Source organism: Dermochelys coriacea, chromosome 3, assembly GCF_009764565.3.
Source record: "Dermochelys coriacea isolate rDerCor1 chromosome 3, rDerCor1.pri.v4, whole genome shotgun sequence".
Taxonomy (NCBI): domain Eukaryota; kingdom Metazoa; phylum Chordata; order Testudines; family Dermochelyidae; genus Dermochelys; species Dermochelys coriacea.
This window is the reverse complement of record NC_050070.1, coordinates 176,117,628-176,145,345: the sequence shown is the minus strand read 5'-3', so window position 1 is coordinate 176,145,345 and position 27,718 is coordinate 176,117,628. Positions and strand designations below refer to the sequence as shown.

General features: G+C 38.0%; 1 protein-coding gene across 1 annotated transcript in view; it reads right to left on the bottom strand.

The window, feature by feature from the left end:
• Positions 1 to 2,458: 2,458 nt before the first annotated feature.
• The window catches only part of CAMKMT (calmodulin-lysine N-methyltransferase), a 335,072-nt gene continuing 309,812 nt past the window's right edge, over positions 2,459 to 27,718 (bottom strand). The window contains exons 9-11 of the mRNA XM_038395122.2: positions 18,746 to 18,809; positions 11,216 to 11,347; positions 2,459 to 4,984 (exon numbers count right to left, since the gene is read on the bottom strand). Of these exons, the coding sequence (XP_038251050.1) occupies positions 4,907 to 4,984; positions 11,216 to 11,347; positions 18,746 to 18,809 (274 nt within the window). The 3' untranslated portion in view covers positions 2,459 to 4,906. The remainder of the gene's footprint in view (positions 4,985 to 11,215; positions 11,348 to 18,745; positions 18,810 to 27,718) is intronic.

The following is a 27,718-nucleotide window of genomic DNA, read 5'->3' as shown; positions in this document are numbered from 1 at the left end:
TCGACGTACCTCAACTCCCCCAACTGCAAAATGGGGAATAATGATATTTTCTTTCTCTCACCCTTTATTTATTTAGATTGTGCACTTGTCAGTGTACAGATTGTCTCTTTAGGTTTGTACAGTGCCTAGCACAATGGGTCCCCACTCTTGGTTGGGACCTGTAGGTGCTATCATAACACAAATAAAAACAACAAAAGCTAGCATTTGAAACCAACCTTGTCAATCTGTTAAAATACGTTGGTCAATTTAGGACAGGCCTCAGGCTGTTGAAATATGGCAGTGAAGAGCTGTCGCTATCTTAATCAACCATTGAATCTAAAACCGGAATCAACAAGTATACAATGACAAATTCTGCCCCTGCCAATTCTGAGGGGAAAAAAACCTACCAGATATGGCTACTCTCCACATAATCACTTCTACAGCATCTTCCACCTGAGGTTCTTAAAGCACTTTGGAAGCAACAATTGATTCAACTTAGTCACTCCTCACTCCCCATTCTTAAAGATGAGAAGTGGGAGGCACCAAAAGATGAGGGCTATATCATGCATTTACAATTTGCCCCATATAAGGGGAGGAACATGGCTGCTACTCTCTTGCTTAGGATGAAATGCTCAAGGCCTTGGCCAGTAGCAGATTACTACCGGTCGCTTCCCCCTCATGCTAAGTTAGTGGTACTGGTTGGCATGCTGAGGAAGTGTACTAAAGGTTCTGCCTACTCCCTGCCCTTAGGAACAATGAAAGCTTTTCTCTATGTAGCAGTGAAGGGAAGCTGCAATCGGCATGAAGCACTTGCTTACCCATAAATTGCCAAGCTGAAGGTCTAGAGAGGCTGCACAAAGTCTTACTCCCCCTTCCCTCCCAACACAGGCATGTCAGCCAGGCCACCCTATTTGACCCGCCCAAGGCCACACAGGAATTTTATAACTAAGCTGGTGTCAGTTATAACGTTTCTTGACTCCGAGACATGTGCCTCATCCATAAGACCACCCTTCCTCACAAATTTGCTTCCCTCCCTTAAAGCTTTATTTTTACATTCTATCAAAATGTTAATGAAAAGATTGGCATCATAACCTTTCACGCATAGGTGCTGGAACTAGGGGTGCTGGAGGTGCTGCCTCATCCCTTGGTTTGAAGTGGTTTCCATCATATACAAGGTTTACAGTTTGGTTCAATGGCTCTCAGCACCCCCACTATGCAAATTGTTCCAGCACCCCTTCTTTCAGGTACTCTGCTCAAGATTTCCTATGCAAATACAGATATATTACATACTTTGAATGAAGTGGACTTTTCTTTCATGTAAGCAGCTGTTTCTTTTCGCATTTCATAGTCTAAAGATTATAGCTGGCTGCCAGGGAATACAATAACATTCCCATTGCAACGGATTCTGATATGACGAGGATCACAAGTAGTCATTTTAATCTGATTACGGAGGAAGAAGCGATCTCCATCAGAAGTTCATTATATATGTAAAGGAAAACTTACATCAATCTAATGATCACACTGCACCTTTAAATGGGGGGTGAGGGTGGAGTTTTCTGGCTTGCTGGGGAAGAGGGAATCATGCTTTATGGCTGGTAGGGGGAGCAAAGCTCAAAAGCTGCTGCAAAAGAGGGCATGGGTCATCCCTGACTCATCCCTAGGGACTGGAGTTGAAAAGGGGCAAGCCTGGTGAGGGAAGCCCCTTTTTCCCAGGTCAGGCGGAGCAGCACCCACCCTCCATCCTCTTGGAGGTGGTCAGGACCTGCTATGGGCATCACACTCGCCGCTCCTTTCTCCATGGGCTAGGAAGGAATTTTTCCCTTACCACCAGATTGGCCAAGGTGGAGTGGGGCTTTTTTCACCTTCCCCACAGTGGGTTCAGGAAGGTCTTTGTTATGGTAAGTAGGGAAGAGAGTTAGGCTATGATTTTGCAACTCACTATGTAAGTGTGGGGTGGCTGTGCAGTGCAGATACTACATAGGGAAGGGATACAGTGACCAGATAAATGTCCTGGTAAAGGACTTAAAGGAGGTGCTGGTTAAAACAGTGGAATGGGGTGAGGGTTGGTGCTCCTAAGACTGGTACTGGGATCCAAGCCCCTTACTTTTAGCCCACATTAACTCTGGTTCAAGTGGTGGCGGGGGGATGGTAAGGTCGTAGGCTGTGGGACCTGGATGGAAAAAGAGAGGAGCTGGCAGAAGCCCTCCCAGGTAGATGTTGAAATGATCATATAGTTAGCTACACTTTTATCTGCTGAGTAGTCCCAGACTATATCAAGTGTCTCCTGTCCTTCTTTCAGTATAGCTGGAAAATATTCCCATTGGCTGCCAAAGAAGATAACATCTTCAGAGTGCCTTACAAATATCACTTACGCAATCCTAATATTTCTTTAAAGAATGAAGCAATCTGTATCACATTAAAAATACACAGAGTATCAGAGTCCATATAGACGGCAGTTAAAGCAGGACACACACAGGACTTTGACACATTTATTTTTAATAATCTTCTTTTGGTGACCTATGAACATAACTTTCTTTAAGCAGAGATCTTTAGCATCTTAATTAAAAAATCATTACCTTTTTATTAAAATTTGAGAAATCAGAAAGTTTTTCCAGTCAACGGTACCTTCTAAAGACTGTAAATCTGAGAGATGTCTTTTACAAAACAATACTTAAAATACACACACAAGAAACCCCTCCAACTGTATACTTTTATAGTACAGATTTTGAAATTAACAAATATTTAACCTAATACTGATTATCAGTGGAAAATTACAAATTAGGGGCCCAATCCTATAAACTTTTAGGCACATGAGTAGCTGTACTCACTTTTGAGCTCCCGGGTGTAAGTGTTCGCAGAATCAAACCCCAGATGCATTCTTTGGTAAAACTCCATCAAGTACACTCTTAAAGGAAGATAGCCAGAACCTAGTGCAACAGCTTGTACTAACACTACAGACAGTTTTTTTTAAAAAAAGCAATAACTAGCTGTTCATTTTAGTAAACTTGCTAATTTCCTGGAGGAATAAAGAACAAAATATGCCATTTCCAATGACAATAGTTTTATTTCTGGCAACTATATGTCTTTATTAGATTATATTGTAGAGAATATTCTCAAGCCCTTCTTACAAAGGCAGATTTACATATTTTCATATTTCACTATGTCTTTGGCTTTTCTTTGTTGGTTACAAAGATTTCCTTGTATCCATTCTTTAGGGAAAACATGACCTTTGCTGTATGTCCAAACAGAACAAAAACTGATGAAAAGTATCTTTACAACAGCCTTTAACTATTCCTAAATGCTCCTTATTTCTTATCAGAAAATATTTTTCTATCAAGAGTTGAACATGAAACCCACAACATCCATAAAGGAGATCTACTGCTGAACTACTAGGATAAATGGCTGGTTTGCATTGCCCCTGGTCTTTATCTAATACGGAGAATAGACTGCTGTTTTATCAAAAGAGGAATAAATTGCTGTTATTGTGATGTTAGCCCATCACTTGGCATTGCAATTCAAGTTTTTGTGAGAAAGAAATGTATGATCTAACTGCAACTTGACCTATGCCTTCTGAGATCCATCTAGGTGCTCTAATGGAGCATAAAAAGTGTTGAATACAAGGACATGCAAACTGGTGGTGAAAAAATTTGTTTGAGGATAGTCCTGAAGAGAAAAGAACTTCTATAAGCTAGTGGTTTACATATAGCTCAGTTTGTTAAATATGAGAGGAAGAGAATTTACCAGATGTAATTGTTTTAATGTATTTCAATAGGAAACTGCACATTTAACAATACCAAGTATCTGATTGGGGTTTTTTACCATTCTAAAAGTGTTTTGGTTAAAGAGATTGTGCAGGATTCCTTAAAGATCTAGCTTGCTATTTCAAGAAATCATTAGAACATTTTATTAAACCATTAGAAAAGATGAATATGATCATGTTTCTCTGTAGGAAAGCTGTCCTCTCTCAGTGCTATATTAAACATTTACAAAATATTGTGTATTGTGAACCACAGTATATCACAATACACACCCAGTTTGAATACGATGATTGTTTGATTGCATTAAAAGAAAATTCCCTAGTTGCCATAGTGTTCAGAATGTCTTAGGACAAGATCTATTTTTAAAGAGAGGTTTGTAGAACAGCAGCAGTTAGATTTTAGTCCTGATAAAGGCTCACTTTTCATTCATAGTCAGAGCCTAAATGTGCTCTTCTTGTACCTAACCAGATAATAAGCACTCAGCACACTCCCCCTTCTTGACACAACACACTGAGACTAATCACACATAATTGGAGAGGAGGAGCAGAGGGCTGGGCAAGCTATTGTGTCCAAAGGACAAATGGTCAGTTTATGAGGCTTTTGTCTGATGCATAATTTCTTATATATTTACAGTGGAAAAAAGTACCCTGTTGCAAAAAAAAAAAAAAAAAAGAAATCACCAAAACAAGTTAGAACATTTCAATTTTGCATGGATAGAAAAATCAACAGGGAAAATTCAAGAAAGGCAAAAGAAAAATCTATGAGGTGATGTGTGCACTTTTTAAAGATCTTGAGGAAACTATTTGCTCGCTAACTGAATGAGAAAGCTTTAGCACTTTCAACTGGTCAAATACAACCACAAAGCATATGATGTATGTGTTTTCAAATACAAACAAAGAAATCATGTTTAGAGAGATTAACAAACATGCAAGCTGAAAGGCATGAGTGAGAAGGAAAACTAGCTGTAGAGCTTTGTAAATATATGCATATCGTTTTTTTAAGGTGGAAATATAATTGAGAAAAATAAGTTCCTAAAATTACATACAGAAAGCCTCACTGCAATAAATGAAACAAATTTTCCTTATATTTTATGATAGCCGCTCAGAAAAATAAATCACACACACATAATTAGCTTTCATTTGTCCTTTTTAAAAAAATGTTTTCGTCTTCTATTCATGTTTGGTTAAAACAAGAAGAAAGGGGTAATGGATGTTTTCTTCATATGTATCTTTTTCTTCTTTTTTCAACTGCAAATAAAAAACGGAACAAGTAAGCAAACCAGTGTTAACACATTTTTAAACTACTGACACAAAATGATGTTTACTTCTTAGCTAACTATATTTCTTAGTGTGAACAATATTATAACTGATTAAACAGCTTAAAACCTCCAAAAAACTTAATGTCAAATACTATCACAGTTACAGGATTGTATATCAAAATAGTTATCACAGGTTTGTAAGTGCATTTTTCCCAACTGAGGAAGAAAAAGTGGCATGTTGCTTATAAAAATGTCTGAGTTATACATTCACAAATTACTTCATTACTCAATTAATTAAACCAGATTCAAATGCGATTTAGGGTCTGACTTAAATCCACAAAGCAAGGACATTCAGAATGAAGGCTGAAACTTCATCCTTAACCTACCCTGTAGTGCCTCAGTATTGCAGCAGATTTAGTATTTAAGATCACCAACTGTTTGGGGACCCTTGTAATACCTTGAAACAACAGGAAGGTTTATATGGGCCTAAGCCATTTTAAAGACTATAATGCAGCTTCTGATGGTTTTATTTATTAATGATGTGCAATTCAAAAATTCTTTTACTAATACAGAATTATAGCAGCACCAGTAATTAGAGCAGAACCATTTGCACTGCTAGGGCTAGGTTATGTGAGCGCTTCTGATAAATACTCAAAATATTTTTTTAATTATAAATGTGTATTCAGGCAGTTGACTAGAATGGCTTATTCAGCTAAAGTTATTCTTGTAAATACATTTAAAATATATAAATACATATTATACTGATAAACGAACTATTCTCCCATAAACAATTCTCCCCAAAATATTACTTTTTATAAGGTTTTGTAAAAAAAAGTTAAATTTTTATCATTTGTTTAAATACAATGTCAAAGGGGGAAAATACAAAAATGTGCATTTAATACTGACACAAATTAGAAAAACATAAGAAATACCAGATTAAAGATCAATACTGTTCTTAATCAAAATTGTTATGCCTTTTTTCTCCTTGGAATGGATTAAGGATTTTAGTTGGTTTATGTCACACAATTACTAAAATTATTTCACCAAAGGTCCTTTTCATATCATATTCTTCAACTCTGACATGTCTCAGTGTCCATGAGCAATTAACACACTTTTCCTTTTTCAGAGTGGAACATAAAGCTGATCTATTCTTTAAATTCTAATCCACTTTACTAAAAAGTGTTTGAGTATAATTACTAAAGTAAAGTAATGACAATCTGCTTCCCAAGATCTTTAACTTTACCACAGGTGGTTCACTTTGTTTGCACAGGATTACTCATCAATTTCACAGTATCCTGGCAGCTTTTACACCAGCAAACTATACATTTTATTCAGAATGCAAATTCAATATTCAATTCAATTCAATTATTCAATTTATTTATATTATTTTATTCAGAATGCATATTCATAGCATTTATGAACTCCACTATTTCATTAAGACAGAAATCCAGCAAAATTTGTCAACAGATTTTCTTTAACAAAAGCAGAATGAATGGGATACATCTGCTAATTTCTCTCTCTTGAATCTTTCTCTTTTACTTGTTGGAATGGAAGAGGAGCACCCAAATATATATGTAGACTTGGGGAGGATAGTACAGCTGAATAATTTCCTGGAGGAAGGAAAAGGTAAATACTACTATTTCTATGCACTTCCTTTAGACTAGTTTTGTGTTAACTGATCCACTTAACTATATCAAGTACAGTAATACATAGGATGAAGAATTCTCTATACAGGAAAGCCCCCAAAGTAATATATAGGCTAAATAAATCTTGTTTGGGGATGTGACAGAAACCATATGCCCCCATGCTACTTTTAACCTGGATTCTATAGTGACCTCTGGCGGCCAGCATAGAGGATCCGTTACAGTATTCAATCAGAGTCCAGATGCACCTCAACTCTCAGAATAGACAGGGATGCTAAATAAATAAATAAAAAACCACACAGAAATATATTATAACCTGTCACACAGTATAAGTGTTAACACAGTATGTTAGAGTACTAAAAACACATACAAAACAGTTTGAAAATACCTGTTTCAATATGAAATGTTATGCAGCATAAGAGTAATTCCATTTACCAAGGTCACACATCTGTGCCCAATTAATTATTATAATTTTGTGAAATGAAAAAGCACCTTTTTGTACAAATGAACAAAAAGCAAATTGTGAATAAAACAATTTTTCAAATTTGTAGGCAAAAACAGTGCCTACTAGGACTGAAATAAATTATATAGCTGCTATTAGTAGCATTATGCTTTACCTCATAATTGGATGTAACATGCTCAGACCTAGAGGGTGAATAGCAGCAGCAGGAGTTTACCCTTTACAGTATCCACTGTTTACTGTTTACCCTTTACAGTATCCACAATTATCAACAGCACACCATACAGATTATAAGCACCAACCACTTGTAATGTGGCATTTTGAATAGATAAGCAGAGGTGCAATGTGACCATTCTTTTGACATAATGTCCTGAGCTGATGTCACAGCCTTTCCAAGTCTGTTTTCATTATATATACAACAATATAGTTTCTAGGAAGGAAAAGCTCCTGAGACTTTGGGGGGAAAAGTGATTGAAATATAGTTACATGCAAATGAGATAGTATAAAAGGCTGAGAATATTTTTATTCACATTTAAAGTTAACTTTTCCTAAGTTTTCCTAAGGCATATCATTATAGAACATAAATTATGTACTTAATATTCTCAATATTAAGGTGACATAGTTATGTACCAACTAGCCTGAATATAGGTAAAAAATATTTGTCTTTCTTTGCAAGTACAAATTAAAAAACAATGTTTCAGAAACATACCCCTACCTTATGCTGTTTGCCTCCTGAACAGGCTGATTCCATGATGTGGGTACAATTTAACTAAAGCACTGGCATAAAATGTAGAATGGCACAGTTTTGATTACAGGCTTGCTTTTTAACGGAAATAAAATTTCACAGCTAACAATGAGAGGTGAAAAGTTTAAGAGGCAAAGCTGTTCCTCCTGATCACTGACTGTTAATCAGCTTCATGGGTGGTTGCCTAAATCTGTGGAGATTTTTTTTTTTGTTACTTGCTCTACTGCCAAGATTGTAACTAATTTTTCACCCTGTTGTAGGAGGAGGGGTGAACAACTCCCCATAGAAGGCAGCTGTGTATGAGTGACATAAGGCACTAATACAGAGGGCAAAATTAAAATTCATGAATCTCTTCATGACCATTTGTGTAACAAGATTAAGACGGGACAGCAGAAAATAGCTGCATTATCAGGCTTCTTACAGTTCTCCAGCTGGTTACGCTCTATTCCAAAACAGTAGGGATAAGAGGATAACATGAAGCCTGAAGGAAAACGCCTATCCTTCATTTGGGAGCAAACTCATCCTGGGAAAGATGAGGTTTGGAAGGAGACACATGCGAAGAAAACTGATTCTGCTAACCATGCAAAACTTTTAAACTGTACTTTTAAGCGTGAATGTAACTACAACAAAGGTTCAAGTGACAAAAAGAACATCAGTTCAATTATTGGATCAATAGTCTGCAAAAATGTTTGCTTCTTAAAAAAAGTGTGTTTTTGATTTACATGGAGATAATTAACAGTTTTTTTCTGGCTTGTCATTTCTCTATAATATACTCTGTCTTCAGGAAGATGCTTATTAATCTACCACACCCTCCAGGACCTTTTTTTTAATGGTCTTATCTAAATTATGGCAGAGATTTACCCATATTGTGTGTGAAAATGAGCACTGAATTTTAGGTTTTCTTAGATTATAAAAACTAGAAAAGTAAACAACCAAGCCTTACTCTCAGCTGATATAAATCAGCATAGCTCTAACTGGGAATCTGGCCCACTGCATACTATATTTTATAACTATACACTATCATTTCAGTATCTACTCTGTGAAATGTAACTGTGTTTGCCTTCATTTATTGCATGCAAGGAGACTATGTTCCCATTTGCTCAGGTGACATGATGCACCATCTTGCTAGAGGCAGCACTGAAACCCGAAGCAGTTGATATTCTTGTCCTTTGAATGAAAAGGAAGCAAAAATCTGTTTGCTATTTGTAACTACTCCACTGTAAAAGATAAACAATGCTATCTTAGGGCCAAATTTTGCACTCTCTCCCAGAGCTTAAGGAAGACAGAAATGCACCAGATATATCACATTTCCACTGAGTTAGGAGCCTTGGAAAGCCAAGAGGCTTGAAGGAAGATTCCACAGCTCTCTCTGTACCATATTGCCAAGCTCTATACTGGCTCTCATGTGCATGCAGGAGGTGTGGACCTTGTCTCAAGGTGAACTACATGGATCCACCAGACCTCCATCTACAGGCTGACACAGTGGCCCTGGCCAGGTCCCGGCCTTGCCTCCAATTTTGAGCATGAGTACATGGGGGTGGGACAAGAGAGAGAGGCGAGGAGGATGAATTTCATCCTTGAACTGTTATGTAATTCCCTACACAAAGCCCTTTGGCAGAGAGGCATTTTGTACTTAGATATCATGATGACAGAAAGCGAGATCAGGATTTGGACATCAGCAAATACTGAAGAGGCACTCTCTTAAATAGCACAAAAATGTGCAACGCAAGAAGTGCATTCAAAAAAATAGTTTGGAAGTTTATATTTCTTATGTTTTCAAATGAGGTTAAGACATCCATAATTTAAAAAATAATAATAAACAAAATATTATTCTTGTGTCTAGCCTGTGGCATGAGGTGGAGCACATATTAGAATGCGCCCATGCAGTGAAATGTCCCTAGGATTTTCTTTCCTCACACCAGAAGAAAAAGAAAGAGAGAGAAAATATGTTTGTATTTCATGGGGGGGGGGAGTCACTTCATTTGTAAGACAATTGCTGGGTGAAGATACCAACAGCTCTTTCTCCCAGATGTCCTGGCTGGAGATCTGGGTGCAGGGAGCAAAGGGAGAAAAACTATGCCCACCATGAAACAACAGGAGAAAAACTGCATCCCTTTCCAGGGGACGTCAGAAGAAAAAGTCCTAGTTGATGGCTGGGAAGTATGATACTGGGCCTGATTTTCTCATTGATGCTGATGTAAATTAGGAGTAACTCCACTGAAGTCAGTAAGTCAGCCTGATGTAAAACAGGCTGATGTAAGTGTGAGGATAATCAGGCCCACTGCATCAATTTAGTTAAATTATGTGATTTTGTGTATATGTAGCTAGTCAGTTTTGACAGGAGAAGTTTATTAATGTGAAAATTACACAATTAAAGGAAATACTTTGACCTTTTCTTTAGAATATCATGTGCATATATATTTCTAATATAATCTAATTCTTATGTTATGGCGCGGGGTACATATCTAAAACAAAGCATTTAGCTGTTTTTCCACAAGGAAATCAAGATTAAATTCTGAGAAGGCCTGTATTTTGCACGGGAAATACTTGCAAAACTGTGAGGGGTTAAAAGTAATATCTGAGATCAAATGGGCCAACCGAAGTGGATTTCTTTAATGTATGAAATAGTGATCTAAAAAATGCTAGTAATAATATGATTTTGATAAGCACTGCTGCATGTGTACTGGAAAATAAGATTCCTAAAAAGTTTTTTATGAAATACCTTTGTTGCTGTGTCCTGTATTACCCTACACCTATAAATAATAAAAAAAAAAAAAGAGACTGATAACAGTAGCTTTATGTAAGCAAGCTTAGAAATCACGCTCAGATAAGTGCTTTTGACCTAAATCTTGTAGTGCCTCGATCTGACATATAACCCCACAACTGTGAAATTCTGTATGAGATTTAGCAGTTTGAAGCTGCCAACTGACCCAGCCATAAAGCAACCAGAGATAAGGATTTAAGTTATGATATGATACAATTAGACATTCACCTCCTATTTATTTCAGTATTTAACCTAGTTAAAAGTTGCAGGATTTTTATTAAATGCAAATGTTAGTTTGCCAGATATATATAGGTGACTAACCAACAAATAAAAATAAGAAATGGATCCCATAAATTAGACTCTTCTGAATGAAAAGACTGTTTATATAAAAACGGTAAACAGGAGATGCTTCTGTAAAACTCTTTTAGAGAGGCAAAGATAAAGAATGGTTCTACCACACAAAATAATCAGATACCAAATAGCTGTTCAGAAACAGCACACCTAAGGAGTACTTTAATCAAACATTTGGGTTACCTGCCAAAAGGACCATGATCTCTTCAAAATGCAATGCGGATTAAAGTGTTATCTAACACAAGCAGAAAACTAACCTTGGAGTGGAAGTTCGAAATATGTTCATCATAATTTTCATGTCTTTGGACAGAGAAACCAGCTTTTTCAGCTAGATTGCAAAACTGGTTTAAAGTATTCCCTCTGAGTGGAGCAAATACCATTGCTTTCCCCTAGAACATTAAAAAGAGAATTTACACATTTTTAAAATTGGAAGGGAACCAGATATAACATACCCCTGACTAATCTTTTAATATATTCCTGCTGAAAAAGTAATTTTTCCCTGGGAAAAGCATTTATATTTTATTCATAAAACTAACTGTTCAGAATGTGCATGATTTCTCTGATTAAAGGGCTGCAAAATAGAAGGCCGCAAATAAACATTTTAATCCGAAAATGGCCAATTGCAATAAGTTTGATCCTTTTCACACAATATTTGTTACTCTTGTTATTTAAATAAAACACAGAAAAATCATTTATCACATACATACATTGCAAAATCCATCTGTTTGATTTAGCAAGGCATCATACAAACACCGGGATTGATTTTCGTCTCTCTTATATCTGGGTAAATTAGGAATTACAACAGTGTAAAACCAGCAGAAGTTAGAGGACAATCAGACTCAATCTTTGTATAAAAATATGTACTTTACATCACCTGTGCACCTCAACAATTTGGCCCAATATCTGCAAATCATATTTCAAACACAGCTCACTGTTTATACAGAGACAAGATTGGTGAGGTAATATCTTTAATTGTACCAACTTTTGTGGGTGAAAGCAGCAAACTTTCAAGCTTACATAGAGCTCTTTTTCAGATCTGGGAAAGGATCTCTAGTCCCCAGGACCTTTCCCAGACCTGAAGAAGAGCTCTGTGTAAGCTCAAGAGCTTGGTCCAATTAAAAATATTACCTCACTCACTTTATGTCTAATATCCTGGACCAACAAGACTACAACAAAACTGCCAACAAAAATATTCATGCATAGAAATTTGAATCATTCAAGACGAGCTGGCCATTTTTCATGTCCAGGCAATATGAGAAGGTCCATTAACTAAATTTTTGTTCATCCTTTTGTAGGAAGAGAACACACAAGACTTTACTCTGATGATGGATGTTAGACTCTCTTCCTCCGCCCCCACAGCAACACTAAATTTTAGTCTAGAGGCTATGGCACTTGCTAAAGCATCTCTTGAAATCTTGCTTGCAAAATTAATTCAATATGAATTCCGTCACATGGAATGAAAACTGGCTGAATCACTCTAAACAAATGTTAACATTAAACAACAATGTATTGAACTGAAAGAAGCTATTTACTTGGGTGCCACAAGGTTCAGTGGTAGGTCCTGTTTTATTTGACATTGATACTAATGGGAGGTTAAAGAGCATGTTAATGAAATTCACAGATGATGCTAAATGGAGAGATGGGTGCAGTAATCACCAAGGAGACAAAGAAATAATAAATGGAGATCTAGATAAGTCAGAAAAATGAACAGGACATAACAAATTGATAGTCAGCTTGAGAAATGTATGCTAGTATGTCTGGGGAAAAAGTGGTCAGAACAACTTAAGAGAATGGAAGGATCCTGTAAAGCTGTAACACTGAAAGATACTTAATGGTGATAGTGGACATCAAATTAGATATGTGCTTGCAGTGTAATGTGGCTCATGTAACTTTGGGATGTATAAACACATATTCAGAGACAGCACATCATGGAAATGAAGTTTCTATCTATCAAGACAGCTAAAGTACCTATGTGGCACCTCACATTCTCTAATGTATTTATCCTCTAACACCCTAAGATATTCCCATTTTACAGAGGGGGGAACTGAAGCACAGAGAGCCGAGGTGACCTGCCCAAAGTCACACATGAAGTCTGTGGCAGAGCAAGGACTTGACTTCAGGTCTCCTATGGACTAGGCTAGTGCCCTGAGACTATTCTTCCTTTTTTTCTACAACTCTAGTCAACCCAGATACTGGATTTTGTTCTGGGAACCACATTACCAGAAACTCGAAGGAGTTCGGAAGAGAGGGTGTAGTGGTGGTGAGGGTAACGGCTGGAGGGACCGATAAATAGTTAGCTAGGCTATATGACAACTAAGATGAATAAGAACGAAGTCTACAAATATTTAAAGGGTGTAAATACTAAGGAGGGAATTATTTAGCATAAGTAGGAATAAGGGGATGAAATTAGGAAAAGGAATGTTTAGGTCAGATATCAAGGAAACATCCTCACAGTGAGGTCTACAAAACAGTAAATAGTCTCCTAAATTAAGGAGTGACTGCCCCAACTCTGGAGAGAGTTCATATTAGATCTGACAGTGCACTAGAAAATGTACTGTAAGGAATAATCCTAAATCGGCAAAGAGATGGGCTAGTAAACCTAAGAAGTCTTTTTAAACTTTTTCTATTATTCCATGACTAATAATAAGGTGTAACTGGGTGCAGAGAAAGTCAGTGGAATTGCCCTGGCAAAGTTTAGATCAGAATATGAGCCTAGATTGTGATGTAAAACATTAAACAAAAGGAAATGCACAATCAGAGTGAAATGTGCCAAACCTTCCTAACATTTTAGCATCACATGACGCTCGTCAATATCACACATTTAAATAGTCTTCTCTTAAGGGGGGGTTTTCAACTGAAGATCTTCCCACCCTGATAATTCTCCATGTTACAGAAGACAGGACACCCTTTGGAACTTCTTATCTTCTTGAGGTCCTTCACCATTGGGTACTGTTTGCAAAGCACTTCCTCCACTCAGGGTCTGAGCCTGCTGACCGCAGAACAGGCTAGCTGGCACATGGAAAGAAAGGCGGAACCTCTTGTATGGAGGATTGGCCAGAGCCAGACCCCAACATACTGTTTCCCTCAGCCCACACTCCAGAAATTTTTATGAGAATGCAATACTCACACAATAATTTATCAGTACAGTTTAAAATTAGACTCAGGATTCTATGAAGACATTCCTTTCACATTCTATGTTGACTAATCCCTTTCAAATTAAATCCAAAAAAAATATTAGAATGAACATACTAGAACTGAACACCATATTAAAAACCTATCTGAATTGGGTTGAAAAGTTGTACCATACATTAAAACTTCAAAAATGTGAATGACATTTTATCTAAATCATGGTACATTTGACTTTTCAGGCCAAAGCTTCCCCTGGTGTAAATCAGGATAGCTCAATTGATTTCAATGGGTCCATCCCAATTTACTCTAGCTGAACATCTGGTCCTTAACTGATAAATGCTACAACGAATCATTGATTAGGATTATAATCCTAATTATAATCCTATAGAATATATAATTATAGAATAATCCCTTCAAAACAAGTAGGTATTGTGGTTAATTGCTTTGTTAGACCAATAACAACTTTGTTCTTTGGTCTATTAAAAGGACACTACAATCTTGAAATCTAGGCAACTTAAAAAAATGGGTTAAAAAGTAGCTTTAGATAAAATGACCTGAGCCGTCCTGCTAATTTAAAAAAAAAATGTTTTTCTCTCTGCTGTTCCAAAACAAAAACAACAATGGGAATTGACTGATCATATAGGGGAAGAAGGGAAATTGGTTAGATGCAAAGACCCCAATTCAAGAAGTGTGTTTAAAGTTAAGCACTTGCTTAAATGTTTTCCTAAATTAGGACCAAAATGCTAGCAAATGCAAGAAGTGAAAAATTGAAAAAATTGAAAAAATACTTCCGCCTCTCTAATCTCTTTCAGTAATAATGATTTTAGGTGTTACTGTAATGCAAGCAGATAAAAACAGAGGTGTGATTTTCAAGATGACTCCCTGTAACTAATTACTGGTTTATTTGTCACTAGTTATTAAGGCCCCAAGCCTACCTGCTCTGTTCAGGCAGAACCTTACATTGACATAGAGTTCCATGGACTTCACTGGGGCTCCACAGGAACAGACCATTGCTGGATCAGAGCCTAAATAACTGCTATGTTATTAAGGAAATTTACAAATAAATAAATGTTCTGACAGTGAAATTAAAAACATATTTCAATGCAAGCAAAAAAAAGTGGTAAAATAAAGCCATTTATTGGCATTAAATTAGAACCTATCCATTCAAAAGAAATTTGACAACATAAAAACTGAGAGCCTACGGGCTAGTCTACACTGCAAACTAACATCAGGAAAGCTATATCTCTTGGGTGCGAAAAATCCACACCCCTGAGAGATGCAACTATGCAGACCTAACCCCTGGTGTAGACAGTGCAAGGTCAATGGAAAAATTCTTCCCTTGAGCTAGCTATCATCTTCTGGGTAGGTTGACTACAGCCACTGTAGCATTTTAAGTATAGACATATCCTAATTCTCAGTCACACAGTGACCACTTTACACTGCTCTGGCACTGCTAAAGAGCTTTAAAGTGAGTGTAAATGTAATTTATGGCCACTTTACACTGCCAGAATAGTGCAAAGTAACCTTAGTATAAAGAAGAATTATGCCCCGAGTTAATTCATTTACATTCACAGTGTTTTTAGAGATAACCAGGGGGGTTGAAATCATGCAGTAAGTTGTGGTTAGTTTCTGAAGTAAAATATCATAAATTCTACAAGATTCCTGAATTCTTAACAATTCTGCAGCAATGCAGGTTCTTTGGCTTTTCAATATTGCAGCACCCATAAATCTGTAGCTTTTCTTGGTGTACCCTACTTATACCCAAGCCCTCTAAATCAGAATTTGAAAGACAACCTGTTGGTTGCAGTTTAAAGATAGTATTTAAGTATGAATAATGCCAGTTTACATTACATCCTTGGCTTCCAGTGCCTGACATCCGTGTTGCTAAGGAATTGGTGTCACACAGCCATTTGTGAAGTATTCTATTATTAATGAGAAGTTGGTTATAAAATATGTAGCAATGCTTTATGCAACGCAATTTGCTGATCAAACTCCTTCTCAAATTTGTTTCTGGTTTTCCCTCTGTTACAATGTACAGAATGTCCTTCTTATAACTGAATTCCAACAGCAAGGAAATAATTTATTGTATAATTATTATGTGCCCTTGTGCCTTATCTATGACTCTTCATTGTAGTTTCTCATTTCCAAATAGACAAAAGGAACTACCATCTGGATCCAAGTATGGGAAATAATTTTTGTGAGAGTTTATGGTTTATGTTAGTCTACATGTTTTATCATCCAAAAACTACGGATTTTTTTTAAAGATTCTCCTTCCCACGCCATGGAATCTGCTGATATTTCTTGACAATATTAAATTTGTCCCAGAATGCATCATTCTGTGAATGACTGATACCATGAATCTTCTAATATAAGTATTATCAAAGAATGAGGATGTGTTGGAATGTGTTTAATGAACCAGGAAGTCCCAGGGGATTTCACAAATGGAGGGAAAATACTTTTTCTAAAAGGTAAATTAGGATTTATTGCTTATGCTGAATTCCCCCATCAGTCAGCTTAATAGGGATACCCATATTTTGTGCTTACCTCAATTTTCATTTTAGCTTTATTGTCCATTATTCTCCCTGAAGTCCTTTATTACAAGTTATAGAAGGAATAATGTGATGATACATGGCTTAACATACAACATGAAACTCTTGCATCTCTGATGTGTGCTGCTAGTTCACCTGGACGCTATTAAAGATGGTTCTTTTTTTCCGTGTTGATGTAATTCTGGCTTGAGTCTCTATCAGCTTGGCCACACATAAACTATAAGGATATGGTGGTCTTCTTGGTTGAAACAGACTAATTAATTTAAGGGACTTAAGAGAAAGGGTAATACTGAACTTAAAGAAAACCTGTGAAATGCCATTGTAGCTTGTGCATAAGACTTATATTTTAGGGCTACAATACTGAGGAAAGAATTTTAGGATTACAATGCTGATGAAACTACATATTTTAGGGCTATTATAACTGATGAAAGAATTAATTGTTCATTTTGTTTTTCTTTTCATGTAAATAACATTGTTTAGAATGATGACTAAGTCAAGCACGTAAGCACATGCTTCTGTTCTTCCCTATTCAGCATGTGTAAAAGTCCCATTGGCTCAATGGAATTTGAGATTTCACGTAAGTGCTTTGCTGAACAGGAATGGGGTTAAGTACATGCTTAAATGCTTTGCTGAACTGGACCCATCATGAGTTAAACCTCACAACATCCCTTTGAGGTAAGTAGCGTTATCCCAATGTTATACATAAGAAACTGAGACACAAAGAGAGAGGTTAAGGGATACACTGTGACCAGCACCTAGGGAAGCAGCGAAAAAAGAGCTCCTGCCCCTTACTTTGTACACCCATGCAGGGACCAGACACTAAGGCTAGCAATGCTAGCTTTCCCAGAAGGGGAAGGGAGAGGACAAAGCAATGGTCCTTCCATTCCACCAACAGATCTGGCCTCACTAGGTAGAGAGTGCTCATATTACAACCAGTCCAATGGTTTCACTGTGATCACATTCCTCCTTTGCTCCTGGACACACAGCCCCACTGGTTTACATGCAGTACAACGATTTAGTCCGAAGTGACTTGCCCTAGGTCACTGAGGAAGTCTGTGACAAAGCCAAGAATAGAACCCCAGTCACTCTTAGACGTGAATGGGATTACTTACGGTACTAAAATTATTCACTTTCTTATGTCTTATCAGGTTTTTGTCTGTGTCTATTTTTTAATAGAGGAAATTGTTTATAATATGAAAAAATAAGCAGAATAGAGTTTTTAAAATACAGTTTAGAAAAAGCCTTGTTCACATGTATTGGTTTTCATGTTAAAATGGGAGGTTTCCCTTATGGAAGATTAGCATGTTAAATGCAAGCAGTTAGATCATGTTTTGAATGCCTATGGAAAGCATTCACCATATATATTTTATATTGTAGAATTGGGGCTTTTAATTCTTGAGATTAAAGTTTGTTTTAAGTATATGCATATTAATTCCTCCTTTTGATTCTAGGTCTTCCTAGTTTAATATAACAGCGTGGTAGACTAAGCTTTTATATATACAGAGCAATTTCCTCACCCACATAAAGAAATATAGAAATGTGTGTAGCATTTCATACAGTGCCTCGCTTTAATTTTCCCTAACATTTATAATATGTAAATACATGGCTTATTTCATGAAGAAAACAAGTTGTGTGCTATAGATATATTTAAGGGTTTTATTCATTTAATATAAACAGAAATGAAAAGAAAAATGTTCCTTCACAATAAATATATACACAGTGGCAAAGGTTACTCTTGAAGGGATTATAAATGACAGAAGCTAACATAAAAACTTTCAATATTATACTTTTACTTTAATATGAAGACATTGTTATCAAAGGAAAATACTCAAGAAACACTTTGATAAAAATAATCTCATGCTATCTTTGAAGCGGTTTCATTTATTTTACTACCCACTGTGTTCCTTATCAGAAGGCCAAGTATAAGAAGTTTCCTAGTTTATGATTAGGAAAGAATCTGATAGATTAGAAGACTCAATTGAAGTTGGACATAATAAGTATTAAAGTATTACATGACATTAATCCTGCCATTCCATTACTCCCTCAATCATTGTGCACAGACTAATTATTCTGAAGCCAGTGTTCAGGAGAAAATAGAAACATACTTACACTGGGTTGGAGTAATCTCTTTATTGCATCAACAAGGCTAGCTCTGTACCGGTCCAGAAACAGGCTGACATTGAGAAGAGAACAGAATCCAGATTAAAATGGGTTTTCAATTCTAATGATACTAATGCAGATAAATACAAGGCTAATTACATATGTTTACACAATGCTGAAAAGGAGGCACTGAGATCTAAATTGCCTTCCAATTCATGTACTTTTTAATAGAAAACAAACAAACAAACAAACATATTGAAGCTTGCAATAAATGTTATCTAAAGCTACAGCCAAATTATTGGCATGAAAGAGTTCTTTATGTGATAGGAATTCACTGATCATATACGCTAGTCTTTTAATAGCTAGGATATCAGAAATCAGGATCAATATACTGTAATGCAAAGTTAGCATTTCACATGCTTTTTTGTATAGAAAGGTCTGACTACCAAGTAGAGGGTTGGTTTGTTTTTTAAGTTTACTCTACATTGCATTTAGTATCCTACTCATAGCTTTTCCCCCTTTTCTTTTAAAATATTTATAGTCAGTTTATTTAATTTATTTATTTGTGCTACAGTAGCTTCTAGAGGCCAGGCCCCATTGTGACAGGGACTGTTCAAATAGAACAAAGAGACAGTCAGTGCAGAATTGTCATATCTCAAGACTGGAGTCTTCTATTTACCCACAGAATGGGTACAGCAAAGACAGCTTCCCCACAAGGTGCTACCAATGTGCTTCAGCACTGTTCTGGAGGGACTACCCCTAAAGCTGAGAGGTACTTCATTCTGCATGCCCATTAACTCATTAGCATATGTGTTGAGACAGCCAAAAAGGGTGCCAATCACTCATACTGGATATCTGTAGATAGCTGTGTATTAGAGATGAACTGAGACTGCACATGCAATTCCCATGGCCCATGAATGGCCATCAGATGGTAATGCTTTTCAGTCATTACTACCCTGGCCTGCATTTATATCAGTGACCTAGATATGAAAGGCTCCTGTCTAAAGAACTGTGTCAAGCGGGTCACAGAAATGTTATTTTTTTCCTCACAATTTCAACAATTTTTACTAATTTCAGTAACTTCACTGAAGTTCCATCCAACTCCCTGCAGGAGGAAATGGTTACAATAGTTGAAAAATTAGAGCAGGTGCAGGAAAGATAATAAAAGATGATGGCACTGTACTCAGACACCATCTCTGACCCCATAATCTGTCCACAATCCCAGATTAGCTAGATATTTCTGCTAAAATTATCAATAATAATATAGTTAATAATGTTGACATTAAATCATCATTAGGTTTCAGAGTCAACACCCCATTGTGATGAAGGGGTACAGTTCACAAAGCTTTCAGAGCCATTACTTCTGGGTCTGGAGATACAGGCAGACAGTCCTAAATCAGTTCACATATGAAGAGTTTTCTTCAAACTCTCAGCACTAGGAACTTTGGCCATAACTTTCACATCTGTTATGTACCTACATGAAAGTGGCCTGATTTCTAGAAGTGCCAAGCATTCTGAAAATCAGGTTATATTAGTATTTGGGTGCCTTACTTAGAGGAAGGATAGAGCGGAATTATGATCCATTGGTTAGGGACCTGGGAACGAGACCTGGGTTCAATTCGCTGCTGTGCCCCAGCCTTTCTATGTGACCTTGGGAAAGTTACAAAGTGTACATCTACACTGGAATAAAAGACCCACAGCACAGCTGCAGCTGGCCTGGGTCAGCTGACTCAGGCTCACAGGCTCGGACTGCAGGGCTAAAAATTGCTGTCTAGACTTTAGGACTTGGGCTGGAGCCCAAGCTCTGGGACCTTCCCCCCCTGCTGTGGGATCCAGAGTCAGAATATCTACACAGAATCCAACCCAAGCCAGATTGTCTACCCAGCAATTTTACAGTCCCATGAGCTGGCATAAGCTGAACCAGGCCAGCCATAGCTATTTAATTACTGTGTAGACAAAGACTTAGGGAGTTAAATACCTTTGAGAACCTGAAACTTTGTCTCTCTGTGCCACATCTGTAAAACTTCCATACTTTATAGAGGTGTTGTGAGGATAAATACATTAAAGATTATAAGGTGCCCAGATACTACTGTAATGGGGACCGTATAAGCAGTTTAGATACCTTAGGCCTTCAATTTCTAATATTGTCCTTTTTAAAAAATGAAAGCTTAAATTCTGCAGAAATAGAGCTGTGGGCAGTAGTGAAATTCAGAACAACTCCTGAGGCTGAGCACCTGAGAAGTGACAAAACTATCAATTCCTGTTACCAATCCCCACAGCCATTAGCCCCACTCTTAAAGGTTTTATTAGAATTCAGTAGAGGAGATACAGTAAATTAAGAATTCACTATTTGGCTGAGAGACTGAAGAGTGTGTTCCTGATTCAATGAGTAAAGTATGGTTTCAGAGTAGCAGCCATGTTAGTCTGTATTCGCAAAAAAGAAGAGGAGTACAAGTACTCCTCTTCTTTTTTGAGTAAAGTATGGTTCAGTCAGACTACACTGAGGTTGGGCCTGCACGGCAAGCTCCAGAATTTTACAGAATTTGTGGGATGCCTCTAGAATTGCTTGTCAGAGGCATGAAAGTTTGTGGACTATTTTGAAGCCATAAAAGCACCACCAAGAGAAACAAAGCTTTTAAAGCTTCAGAAGTAGCCATGTGAGTTTTCTTCACTGAGTGAATCCAAAATTGCACCTATGAACAGTGCAATTGCTGGGGATGGAATGAGGGAGATGATTCCTGCTCCCTCACACTATCCTGTTTGTGGTCATTCTGTCTGGCATTAGGACTAGTACATTTCCAGTGACTGGGCCCCCAACTTCTTTCATGTGGTTGCCCACTGGAGTAGAACATGTAAGAATCTGTTGCATTTTTAAAGTGATAGCGAGTGATGTGAGAGTGGATTTTATACTGAAAGCTGAATGTTTAGAAAGGACTTACAGCTAACATGTAACATATATGTATACTGGACATCCTCGACATTTAATCATAAAATCTCACATACAAATCAAAGAAGGAACTTGTTAAAGGAACTTATTATGAGCAGATAACTACATACAGATCCCCAAGCCTTTTTCCTAAATACAACACCTCTTACCCAAGATTCTGCATCATAACCACAGCACCTCCTGCTGTAAGGAGTTCATGAAGCATCTTTTATTGAAGAATTTTGGGCCTTATAGATCTTGGCTGGAAAAACATTTTCCTTGTACCATCCTTCTGAAATTCCTGCTTCAGGTAGCCAGGTGTTGGATAGTATTAGTCTAGCTAGTGGTGGGCCAAAAAAATGAGTTGTTTATAATTTGCAATAGCTACATGGCTACCCTTCAGCCTCAATTAACTTCATTGGAATACTTGAACAAACACTCATTTAAATAAAAATCATTGAAGCTGCTGAGAACATCTCTAGTGACTGCTGGGAGTTTTAATCACATCCACCTCAGGTAGATCACTAGAAGGATAGACAGCAGGACACACCAATTTATCAGGAATTCAACTGTCTCGAGGATAAAAAGGTGGCATACAGGGGTACAAACTCCCACCCAAAAAGCTTTCTTTAAAAATAAATCATTTTCTTCCAGCCTGAACCAACATATGCTGGAAGACTTTATAAGACTTGCTGAGATCTTTGACAAGAGAAGCACATTGGGGAAAAACATCATTTTTCCCTTTATTATTGTATTTTGTTTTTTATTTTTTGAAAGCAGTAAGTGAAAATATGAATTTTTGCTGAGTTTGCCAGAAGTAAAATTCATTTTGCATAGCTCTGCTCCCTACTGTCTCTTTGCAAGTTTTCTTAATGACACAGACCCTGGTCCTAGTTTACAGGTAAGTAATGGACTCCTTACGTGCAAACTACTAAATAACCTAACTGTGCACCCACTGGGGCAAGGGAAGCTGGAGTGGGATTAGAGCAGCATTAGAGCAGTCTCCGAGTACCTCAAAGCCCAAAGGAGCAGTTGGAAGATTTGTGTCATGGATATGGGCTGGCACAGGATTTGAACCAGCACAGGATTTGGACCATATATAGGGATTAAGTCACACAACTTCTATATTAACACCAATAGGATTTATATGGCTAACTACCAGCATTACATGCTGAAACTGTACTCCTATAAAGAATTTTCCAGGTTCAGCACCTCTCAGTGACGCTAAGTCACCGTTTCTCAAATGCAGCCACCGTGGCTGAATGCAGCCACCAGGAGCGGGGAGAGTGTTTCCCTGAGGCCACAGCAGTTTCCTGGGCAGTAGTGGGGAGGAAAGCATCAGCCCCTCTTCTCCCTCCCTGTTGCTCCTGCATGCGCTGCCTCTCTGGAGACACAGGTGGGACACACAATGCTTAAGGAACAAGGTGAGGAGGTGAGTGGGTGGCGAGAGGCGGGCTCGGGAGGGTGTGAGGAAGCGAGCGGCGGGCAGGGAAGAGCTGGGCGGGGAAGTAAGGAGGCGAGCGGTGAGCCAGCAGCAGAGGAGGGTGGGAAGGGTCTGGTTGGGAGTAAGGAGGTGAGCAGGGGTGGAGTGAGGAGGCAGAAGGCAAGCAGGGGTGGAGTGAGGAGGCGGGGGTAAGAAGGAGGCAAGCGGCGGGGTGAGTGGCGGGGGAGTAAGGAGGTGAGCAGCGAGCCAGCAGCAGGGTAACGAGGTGGGTGGGGGTCTGGTTGCAAGCGGGGGAGTGAGGACATGAACAGTGAGCCACCCAGTGACCGGGGCTTCTGCTGGTTGGCAGGAAGGTGTCTGTGGCAGGGGAGTGAGGAGGCGAGCGGCAGGTAGGGGGTAAGAGGAGGCAAGTGGTGGGTGGGGGACTGAGGAGGGATCCAGAGGTGAGCAGCGGGAGAGGGGATGAGGAGGTGAGTGGCGGACGCATGGGCATCGGGTGGAGCCCTCCTTTGGGGAGGCTAGCCCCTGACTCCGACCCTTCTGCCCCCACTCCCCACCCCCAGCAGCCAGAGCCCTGAGATCCTCCTTCCCCCCAACGTGTCTGGAGCCACAAGCTCACCGCCCTGAGTGCCTCCCCCTTCGCCTGGAGGAGCCCCAGGCTGGCTGAAGTCCCGAGACCCCCCCATCCTCCCACACCTGCCCAGAGGAGCCCCAGGCTGGACAAAGCCCAGAGTGCCTGCCCCCCTCAGCCACAGAAGCTCTGGTCCATCCAAAGCCCTGAGCCCCATCACCTGCCTGGAGAAGCCCAGGCCCAGCCACAGCCATGCCTCCCCTCCCCAGACCCAAGCCACCCAGATATGGTTTTCATTATTGTTTGGACTTCTATTATGTCAAAGCATTTTTAAATGTACTTCAGAATTGTTGTACAGACAACCACTTTTACCAAAAAAGCAAAAGAAACAAAAGACAAGAATGTGCAAAGCACCTTATTAGTGTTTCTATTCTGTTAGGTCCAGTAAAGAATAGAAATAACTGTGCATTATTTTTATTATTGAGTCTGCAAAAAAACAAAACAAAACCCAAAACCTTATATAAATAAATTACAATGATTTGGATGTATATATGTGCATGTTACTTTATTAACTTTAGGAAAAATAAATAATTTTAGGAAAAAGTGTCAGTGTGGCGCACTCTGGGGCCACCAAAAAAATTGTTGCGAGAACCCCTGAGTTAAGTGATATGCTGGTCTATTGCACTTGTCTTTCATTTCTGGACACTGCACTTCAAATTTGGCTTAGCTCATCAGTGGTTTGGTAGTCTTCTTAACCAAGCTCCTAATGGATTTTTGTCCACATAACAAAATGCCTCAGATTTCTATAATAGGAAATCTTTGATAGTAGAGGCCCAGGGTAGGAACAGCAAGTGTTTTACAGGTCAGGACAGAAGTGTTTGGTCCAAGCAATAAAGAAGCTAGAGTAGGGTTACTGGCTCTTAGCCAGTGTGGTTATTGTATTACATCTGTATGGAATTATAGGCCCCCATTGTCAGCTCCATCTTTTCTTTTTCTTTTTTTAAAACAACTCTTTTTTTCTGAATGTTTTCCTTTTAAGACATTTTAAGAATGTTTTCCTTTTCCTTCCATTAAAACAAAAGAAAAAATGCTTACACAAAAACTGTGTGGAAGTAATGGTAAGCTACGACAAAGAAAAACAGTAAAGAATTCTCAGCTAGGTTAAGGCTGATATGGTTTATCCCATCTTCTTGGGTCTTAGTATTACTAGTGCCTCTGAACAATGGGCATATGTTTATATTTTATAGGCTATCAGGTCAACTCTCTTTTCCTTTAGCATATGCAGCAAAAGCTAAGTACAATGGGATAGTTTACAAATGGTACTTCAGACATGACTTGCAATCATTTGCAGCACCTAATGTACAGTCATTTATCTTTTTGCGCAGCTTCAACTGTAGAGCTGTCATACTCTGAAAAACATTCATTAGGTAAAAAAATTCTTATTTCCACACCATCAGATTTCACTGCAATTGAAATGCATGTACAAAGGTAATCTTAAAATGAACAATGACATGTTACTCTAACTCAAGGACAGAAATCTTACTGCATTCCGGTAGAAAGGAATTCTTATATTAAATACAGTATAGTACATGCCAATGTCATGAAGTCAATCAGTAACTGGAGCTCAGTCCTGCATTCCCAGTGAATCACAACCCTCAGTGACTTCAGGGGGAAATTTGGCAGTGAAAGGAATGTGGATGTGGGCCCCTAGGCTTCAATCATGCAAATACTTATGCATGTGCCTAGACACACGAATAGTCTACTGAGTTTGATGGGACTACCCATATACTTAGTCTGAGCCTATAGTCCAATCATAGCTGTTTACAACAGAAAATTGAAAGGCCAATGATTTTTCCCTTTACCCCGACCTCAACCTCACCCTCCCCAGGTTTCTCTTTGACATTTAATTAAAAAAAATAACATCACATTCATTTTTTCTTAATCAGGAACATAATATATCCTGTATTTTCAGTAAGTCCAGAAATCTGGGGCACTCAAGAACCTACGAAGAGTCTTCTTTGTGGTCTGTACAGAGTCGACCCATCTCTTTCTCTCTCCTCTATTCTATTCAATCTCATTTTTACAATTCCTGTGCCTGCATTTATTGCACCCCAGGACATGTGCCACTGAAAGTCCTGTGGGCCTGAGAAGTCCCCTTCTCCCCCACAAGAGCCTGGGATTAGGGACACAAGAGTAAAATACTCCCATATACTGATGTTTTTTCAAGACCATCTTTATCACAGATATGGCTTCTCCAATATTTTTCCCCTTATTTTTATCTCAACGGTGACATTTTTCAAGTTATTTAGGAACTGCTGAACCATGAAACTATTTTTATTGTCAAAACCCTGAATGGTTAACTAACTTGCTTTCACAGTTTGCCTCTTATTTATTTTATAATCTAGTTGGGCTACTAAATGTAGCTGTGAACTAATAGGCTGTCTGTTCAGGGAAATAACTTATTTTCCACCCCTGCACACTAGGTTTATGAATGTTTGAATGTAAATATATGAATATATGAATGATTTAAGAATATAAACAAATTGCTACTTGTTGTAATCATGTATATTTTTACTTGAACCTCAGTGTGGGTTTGAATGAATAGAGCTTGTTTTCATCTAAATGGGATCAAGCAGTACCACTGGTTAGCTATTCAGAGAACCAGACATAGATTTTATCCATGTACCTAATATTTGAACTCAGATTTTTACTTTATATTTCTCTATTCTAATCCCAGATTTTATCGACTGACAGTGACCTATGTGATAGGTCTAAATGCAATCTATTCTATCTATTTTTATCACTGCATACTTTAGGTGTCACCTGAAGAACTCTATGGAAAGTGATTTCTTTTCCTCTGGAATGGCAGCCCCAAACTCAGAAAACTAAAATACCTCCAGCAATTCTGAGGTGATTCTTTACTTTGGGAGAGAAAAACATGAAAATAAAAAGATGATACTTTGATAAATGTATTCTACATTTTTTTAACTAACTCTGGTAACATATTGAATAAATTATTACTTTCTGTTATTGAATCAATGATTTTTAAAATGTGAGAAACATTACAGTGCTTTCATGCTTATTAAAGAATGGGTGTATATTTGCATTTTGGCACTAGGAGCACTAAATATAAAGGTAATTTGTGTATAAAAATCTGTGTTTTAAATGAACCCTCATGTAGCTATTTATTAAAAATCTATAAATATTTATTCACTTACCTGTATCTTAAATGCTTCAAAATGAATGTACAAAACCCAGAGACCGAACATGCATTAGGATTTTATCTGTCATGTATGATCCTTTGTTTCCTAATGAAAGTACACTATTTCCAAACAGGCTGGGTGGAGTATTAGGCAAGAATATTAATGAAAAAATGACTTAAGCCTGGCTCCCTCTGCTATTCTCCCCAGTACAAATAGGATGACATGGTGTGAGTATCAAGAATACAAGAGATGGCACAGCCAGGTTGTTTTGATATTTGTGTGAAGAACAAATTTAACTCTAAATCTCTTGGCAAGACCTTGCTTCACCCACATAATCTGCAGAACATCCATATGCGAGCCTTGTCTAAGCCTCCGAGAAGACTACTGCCCTCCTGCTCATGTCCGCCAGCACTCTGATCTGACTTTCATACTTAATCTGATCTAATCCTGCCCAGCATTAACTTCATCTGTGCAATGAAACCTGGAGTATCCAGTCTAATATTTGGTGAGGAAGGCATTTACTAAATTACTTGCTGAAATCATATGGTTTTGTTTAGCTCCTTATTTTAATCAGATGATGCATCTCTGAGGCACATTATCAGCGATTAGTTAGAAACCCATCTCTGTCCTTTTTGGGAACAAAGAACTTTTATGAAATTAAATGCTAAGGGAAAGGAAGCATTGTTGCATTCAGTGCAAGCCAAGAAATAGGAAGCCATAAAGGACGAAAGATGAATAAATACTCTTTACCCCTTACTAAAGAAAATCATACTAAATACTAAAGAAAATTTTTTCTGAAAACCCCCCCAACAATTTTCTTTAAAAAAAACAAAAGCAA